This window comes from Terrapene carolina, unplaced genomic scaffold (genome assembly GCF_002925995.2).
Source record: "Terrapene carolina triunguis isolate 2854851 unplaced genomic scaffold, T_m_triunguis-2.0 Scaffold66, whole genome shotgun sequence".
NCBI lineage: Eukaryota > Metazoa > Chordata > Testudines > Emydidae > Terrapene > Terrapene triunguis.
Window position 1 is genome coordinate 59,626,906 of NW_020664417.1, and position 7,979 is coordinate 59,634,884.

The 7,979-nt window shown below is 38.9% G+C and overlaps 1 protein-coding gene across 2 annotated transcripts in view; it reads right to left on the reverse strand.

Moving 5' to 3' along the window:
- Nucleotides 1-7,263, reverse strand: part of SLC30A9 (solute carrier family 30 member 9) — a 64,337-nt gene extending 57,074 nt beyond the window's left edge. For both annotated transcript variants that reach the window (XM_029910624.1, XM_029910625.1), the window contains exons 1-2: nucleotides 7,110-7,263; nucleotides 1,820-1,882 (exon numbers count right to left, since the gene is read on the reverse strand). In XM_029910624.1, the coding sequence (XP_029766484.1) occupies nucleotides 1,820-1,882; nucleotides 7,110-7,254 (208 nt within the window). In that variant the 5' untranslated portion in view covers nucleotides 7,255-7,263. The remainder of the gene's footprint in view (nucleotides 1-1,819; nucleotides 1,883-7,109) is intronic.
- Between the last annotated feature and the right edge of the window lie 716 nt (nucleotides 7,264-7,979).

Genomic DNA, 7,979 nt, shown 5'->3' on the forward strand with positions numbered 1-7,979 from the left:
TGGTCTGAATTCTGGAAGCTCTGAAGCAAAAAGTTTCAGCTGACACTGAGTAACCCACAGGCATTACAAATTTCAGCATTTATTTACAAAAATTCTGGTGTATTTATGGCATCCAGTGGGTTTTTTAATCTACAACACTGTTTTAAAGTAAATTTTCAGCATCTAATAGTATGTGCTGCATCACAATCTCTTTGGATCTAATGGACACTACCAAAGAGGTGCTTGGGCAGTGCAATGGAGAGAACAATTGTCAAATAGAGAAAATGGCTCTTGCATGCTTTAATTTTTTTTCTTTAAACTAACCCTTGAACAAGTTTATTAACTTTAATATCATGGGATATAGATTAGCAAAAGTTCACAAAGTATCCACTCAATATTTCAAAATAAAAGACAAATTTGAAAAATAATGTCAGTTTTAAGTTTCCACAGTAATGTAATAAAAAAATTTTTTTTTTTAATTCTTTAAAATATAACTCACCAAACATCACACAAATTTTACGGTGAAGAGCGTCCCCTTTAAGCGTTTTCAGTGCTTTGTTATTTCATTACTATTTGTAATAGTAAATATTTAGGATACAATTGTGCCTAAAGGCCTATACAGCCCCATTGAGCTGAGCATCATACAAATACAAAAGAGGGAATCCTTACCCTTTTTCACTACGAAAAAGTTGTGGGTTTGTTTGCTTTACGTAAGTTAGCTATCTCTTTATACAAAACACTCCTTTCCTTAGCAACAATAGGCCCAAATTGATGAAGGTTAGACGATGTGAACAGAACATACAAGCAAATTAACCGCTTTGTTAATTACATGTACTGTAGATGGGGGAAGAGGTGAGAAGTGAGTGTTAATTGGGCTTAGAGTAAGGAAGTAGAAGAGGAGAGAGGAGGAACAGGCAGAGTGTCACCTGTCTAGCCAGGATCAGCAGCCTGAGTTTTGTAGGTATTGGAGCAGAGGCAAGTCTTAAAGGATTTAAAGGAATATAAAGTACAACAATTCAGATTTTATCAGGGAGTTTTTCCCCATGCATAAGGTGCTGAGTAGTTAAAAGCACAGAGATGGTTAAGGAAGAAAATGACCAGTAAGTAGCAACGACTAGGAGTACTGGTGGAGATAAGGCAGCAGTCAACATGACAATAAGTTAAATCAGCTAGGTAGGCTGAAGTTAACTTATGGCAGGTCTTAAAGATAAAGACAAGGAAGCAAGTGTGAAAAGGGAACCCCTGGAAGAAGGGGGCTGACATGGTCAGAATGGCAAGCCAAGGTGTTTTAGCTGCAGCATTCTTAAATGTTTTTCATCATGATAAGAGAAAGGGGTGAAAGGAGGGCTTGAGGCTAGGAGTGGGGGAAGAGATCAAAAATCTCAGTTTTGGCCACGTTGAGTTTAAGATGTTGACTGGACATCCATGAAGAGATGAAAGACAGGCTGAGATACTAGACTGGATGAAGGGAGATAAATCATAGTTCATCAGCTGATATATAGATTTATCAGCTTAAAGTGGTAGTTAAAGCCACACTTTTGGCAGCAACACTATTTCTAATTATTCACTCCATCTCTGAGTAGTACTATTTTCAGAAGACATTCTCTAAAAGAAACAGACACCAAATGGAAAGTTGATATGTGAGTGTTTTTCCACAAATGTGTATGTAAGTAAGCCCAAGACACGAACTACCTTACACGCTTCCTACTTACTCATGGGCCTCCTAATGTTCAAAGATGATTTCCTCCAAGTCTTATAACTTCTAAAGTCGGAAAGATACCTTAAAAGGAAACACCACAGCCTAACAACTGTACCATTGCAACATAACACACATGTTTACCTTTTACTTGGATTGGCTCTTGCAATAAAAGTGGTTTTTGGTCTGCACTGTTGGTATCCCGTGCTGCAAAAAAATAACAAACCCTCACTGCTGATACATGTAAACAATTATAATTAAATAAAATAAAAAACTATTGTTAGCAGGCCAACAGAAAATTGCATAAAGTTATATTACTATCATAAGAATTAAAAATTGACCACTTTTAGCTCGTTGTACTGTATTTGTGAATACTCTCATATAATGTGAATTAGATAATGTATAAATAATAATACACATTAATTTAAACACTGAAAGTTGAAATTCGATATTCAACAAAGTTGTTAGAGTTTTCACTGTATTGTAGGCTATTCAAAAATGGTCACAAATCAAAATGTTTTCAGCTGCATCTTTATAGTTCTGGACAAACTTGATGCAAAATTTTACCCGTAAGTAGTAAGAATTGAGGTTTGCAGTTACTACCCCATTAGTAAGATAATGAAGTCTAAAACTGTATATTTTCTGTCTGCAGAAAATATCACAAATGCTTTGGTTTACAGATTAAAAACCATCTGAAGACCTGGAAACATTTTAAACAAAAGAGCTAAGATTTTGAAGAACACAGTAGCTTGTAAAAAATCAAAATCCATAGATTTTCTTGTGTCATGAATTTCTGTTGAAACTGGACAACAGAAGTATATTAGCTTGCATTTGGAATTTGAAATGTTATCAGATAGTTCAAATGCATGTCTGAATATTTATTTTGAAAATCATCTAAACTCACTGTATCATCAGAATAAAATCCTTATGATTCCAATAACAGCTCTAACATTGTGTTTAGTACTCTAGCACTGGATGTTTGCCACACATCTGCTGTCATTAGCAAAATTAAAACTAATTTTATTGAAACTGAAGTAATTTGGAGTACTCAGAAGACCTTAAGGATTCTTCAAGTAGGTCTATGTTGCTTAATGAGAAGCTCCTGACTTAACATCTGATTTGAATTATTCAAAAGTCAAATATTCTTGAAGCTTTGGCTACACAACTACTCTTAAGTCAAGCACGTAGCCATTAGATATGACAGGAACTACCAAGAAGGTCTAACATGGTCTGAGTATATTATTTTGGAAAGACCGAGGTAACAGTAAGAAAAACACACAAAACAGTTTCTAATGTATTTGCACTAATCTTGCAGCAAGTGAGTTTGGAAAAGCCTAAAAATAACTCAGCCCTTTTCTTCCTGTTGAAAAGTGTTACCTGTTCTCTGGAGAGCCTGAAGAACAGCAATGTTAAAAAAAAGGTTCAAAGTAAATAAGGTACTCTTTGCTGTTCATTTCTCATCATACTTAAAAACAATGGGCATTGACAAACTATCATTCTTCATATGCACAGACAAGATTGTCTGGAGTTTGCCAGAAGTCACCCTCTATTGTACAGATAAATTTTTTCTTGTTCAAAAACGTAGCTCAGTGACATTATTTAATGAAAGGTTATGCCATAAACTTTCATAGGAAAAAAATAATTACACATCAAATGTCAAGATTTATATTTGACTGTTCAGACAGCATTAAGTACCCTTTTAAAATATATTACCCTGCTCTGGAGACTTGACAAAAAACACAATGAGCCAATGAGAAAAGAATGGAGTATTAGAATTCAGAACTGCTGATCTTTGGATGGACAGAGGTTGAGATGCCCTTTAAACATTAATAAATTAATCTTCAGAATGCTCAGTCAAGTAGGAAAATATCCCATTTTTTACTTATAGGGAAATGGAGGCTCAAGAAGGTTGACAGACTTACCTAAGGACATAATCACTAAAAACTGAGATTACTTACTTGTAACTAGAGGTTCTTGGAGATGTGTGGCCCGTATCTGTATTCCACATGTGAATACACATGTGCTCCACATGCCTGAGACAGGAGATTTGTAGCAAGTAGTGTCTGTTGACCCGCACATAAGCAGTTGCTCTCCCTGTTCTCGCAATTAAAGGCATAAAGGGCAGAGTGGACCGATGCCTCTCCAGTTCCTTCTTACCGTGAATCAGACAGGATATGAAGCAGAAGGGAAGGAGGGCAGGTAGTAGAAAAATAAATAAGAACCACACATCTCGAAGAACCTCAATTACAGGTAAGTAACCTCCATTTCTTCAAGCACTGGTCCCTATGTATATTCCACACATGGTTGATTGGTAAGCAGTACTGAAATAAGTGGAGGGTACGAGGATGCAGTTGGTATGGATATCTATAACACTGCTGTCCCCACAGCTGCAGATGCTGAGGAAGCCTAGACCAGAGCATAATGCTTCATAAAGACATGGATGGACCTCCAGGTAGAGGTCTTACAAATATCCAGTACTTGATACTTCTCAAAGAGATGTCATTGAGGTTCTTTGTGTGCTCACAGAGTGGCCCCTCACCCCATCCAGGGGAAAAATACGTGCCAACTGATAACACAGAAATATGTATCCAGAGATCCACTGAGAGAGTTTCTGTGCCGATAACGTGCCCTCACCATTGCTCTGCTATTGTGACAAATGGTCTTCGTGTTTTCCTAACTGCTTTTGTTCTTTGCGGAGAAGAGGCCAAGATCTGTTTGCAATGGAGGAAGTGCAGCCTCTTTTCCTTGCTGGAAAGAGGAGGCTTTGGGCAGAATATCAGTAAGCGAAGAGGCTGGTTCATGTGAAACTCTAAAATAACTTTGGGGATCAATTTCAGACAGAGATGAAGGGAGATCTTTTCTCTATGAAATATGGCATACTGTAGGTTTAACACGAGTGCTCCCAGTTTGCTCACCCACATAGCCAATGTGATGGCAAACTTGATGGAGAGGTGTGACATGGAGCATGTGGCCATTGATTCAAAAGGTGATCTGCTAAGAGCTGACAGCACCAAGCTGAAGTCCCATGGTGGTGTGGGTTTCGTCACCAACAGGAAGGTCCTAATGAGACCTTTCAAGAATCGAATTGTGATTGGGTGAGTAAAGATAGAATGGCCTTCCACTGGAGGATGAAACGCATTGACAGCTGAAAGTCCACCTGGCAGCAAACTAAAAAAAAGCTCTGACATTTTGAAGGATAGAAGATAGTCTAAAATGACAAGGACACCTGCTGATTCTGGTGATAACTGATTCCGTTGTGGCCAGGTATAGAAACACCTCCATTTAGCTAAACAGCATTTTCTAGTGGACATTTTTCTGCTGCTATTAAGGATAGTTTGGATGGCCTCAGACCATGAACATTCCAAATCTGATGACCATCCAACTACCAGGCCATGAGATTAAGAAGGTCTAGGTTGGGATGTCTGATCCTACCCTTGTCCTGAGTTAAAAGATCCAAAAAGAGTTGAATATAGCCAGGAGGATAGGATGACATTTGTAGAAGTTCCAGAAACCAAAACTGCCTGGGCTGATAGGGCCAGGGTTGTCCTCATCACACCCAGTCATGGCGAATTTTGCCGAGAACCTGAGGTAGCAGGGGGATAGTAGAAAAGGAATACCTCAGATGGTCCATCCAGCATAACACAAGGGCATCATCCCTGGAGTCTCGACCTAATGATGCTCTGGAACAATAGAGGTTGAACTTCTTGCTTGATTGTGAGGAGAATAGGTCCCAAGATGGTGTTATCCACTCAGTGAAGATTTCAGTCAAGGCGGAATTGTGTATTTCCCACTCATGGTCTATGGAGAAGTACCTACTGAGATAGTCCGCCAGAGTATTCTGCACATCTGGTAGGTAAGTCACTGCCTTTATACTCAGAGGAAGAGATTTTGCTCCACCCTGTTTGTTTACATAAAAAGCCCCATCACCGACATTATTTGGTCGTGGGGAGAGCTTATGAGGGAGAAAAATGTGTTGCAGGCTAGAACAACTGCCCTCATCTCCAGCAGATTTATATGTAATCTGGCCTCCCATGGGGACCACGTACCATGCATATGTAGTGTGATTGTCCATATGTGCTCCCCATATTATGAATGATGCATCCGTGATTAGGGTTGTGTCAGGGATGGATGGAAGAAAGGAAACTCGCACTTGCACCTGGTCTGGTTTCATCCACCAAACGAGAGAGGCTCTGACTTTTGGTGGGTTTGTTACACTGGTATTCATGTTGTCCTTGTCTGTTGAATAAACAAAGTGAAGCCAGGCCTTCGGGTAGCAAATGCAGAGTCTGGCAAACAGTGTTTTGTATGTACACGCAGCCATATGGCCTAGTAGGAAAAGGCAGACCCTGATTGTGGTACAAGATTTGAGGGTGACTTGATTTATCAGGCTATGAATAGCCTGAAATCAGTCTATAAGAAGGTAGGCTTTTCCTGAGGATGACTCTAGGTCACTCCGATAAAAATCTATAGTCCTTGTAGGAGTCAAAGTGGAATTTTCTCTGTTTACACAGACCCCCAGTGATGTCAGAAGGTGCAATAAGACAAGGATCACCAACTGGACCTCCTGACTTGATCTACTCATTAGTAGCCAATCAGCTAGATACAGGAAGATGGTGCAGCCATTGTGCCTCATCTGGGCCGCCCCCACAGAGAAGACTTTCGTGAAGCACTCTGGTGCCGTCACCAGCTTGAACGGAAGTACTCAGAAATGGTAGTGCTCCTGTCCTACCAGGAATATGAGACATCTGGCTTAAGACTGAAAAAAAATAAAACCTTCAAGCAACTGTAGGGAAGAGTTCTCCAGTAGGAATTCCAGAGCCATCCAGTTTCACAACAGTAAAAGTTGCCTGTGGGCTTCTCCACCATATTAAATGTTACATAATTTAGTACTTGTGGACATTGCCGGATTAACAGTTCTACAGGGTGAAATCCTCTATACTCAGAACACCAACAGCTTAAACAGAAGGTTTCTCACCATTTTGCCTCAAGCAGGAGGGGAAGGAATTACTACTAATCAGCATGTTCAATTTTTATGCCAATTCAATCTTTAGCACCAATTCATTGTATACAAGTAACTAAACAGGGGCAGATTGCTAAACTGTAGAGGTATCCCATTATCTATCCCTTGAGCCATCCTATCCCTCCCCAACATTTATCATTTAACATATATTTACAAAAAGGAAATCTAAGTTTTTACCCATGCTCATTCACTGGAAGTCTTGATATACGGAGGGAGGTTTGACTATTTCCAAATTCTGCAGCTTTAGCATAATAATACATGCAGTTCTACACTGTGATCTGTTTTTAATTGCACAAGGCAAACTAACAGAATCATTTGCTGAATAAATGCTCTAGTACATCTGCTCCTTTTAAATATAAAACAGGTAAGAACCACATCCCATACATTCACAAAACAAATGTAAAGCACACAGACCTGTTCCAGGTTTGTGAACAGCTCCTTCAGGGCCTGGTACAGGGCCTTTTTTCTGACCATCAGAGGTGTAAACTCTCACTTGACTCAGTGATTGGACTGGTAGACAACTGCATGGCAGTATGTGAGAGAGACTTCCACATTTCATTGAGCCTGGCCATCCTGAGAAGAAAAAAGTTTTACACATATCAGTTTGAGAAGAAAAGAGAAAGTGTGTGTCAATAGGAGTTGCCAAGATTAGTCGTGGAAATTAGCTTTTAATAAATATTTTTGCCCATTTTACCTGTGTGCTCGAATTTCGTAAACTCTACACAGCTAAAACTAGTCCTTTCACCAATTTCCCAAGCTTCTCCTGTCTTCTCCTCAAGCAATTTAACACACAAATATACTGTCATATGTTTTGCTAAATTTCTCACATATCCTAGTCCTTTGAAACACTGCACATGAGATTCTCTTAGTTATCTAACAGAAAGCTACTTTAAGATTGTCTTACTGCTCAAATAAACCCTATTTTAATCCCCTCTGCACAAAACCATCTTTATAATGACCAAAATACTTGGCAGTCAGAGAGGATATTACAGTAGAATGACAATGGTATACACTGCAAAACTATTAGCAAGATAATCCTAACAGTTTTGTCCTTTAATTCCACTCCCCAAACCCAAAAACAAATATTTTAATGGACTAAATATGTAATAGATGTCTGCAATTCAGGTGTAATATCTCAACCCACAACATATAAGGCATACTATAAATCACACTTTAATTGTGATACATAAATATTACACACAAACATTTTCTCTGTGTTTGCAGAGAGACCACCTTTACCAGGCAATTGCTAGTGTTAAAAGACTGTCCCACAGTATACCAAAT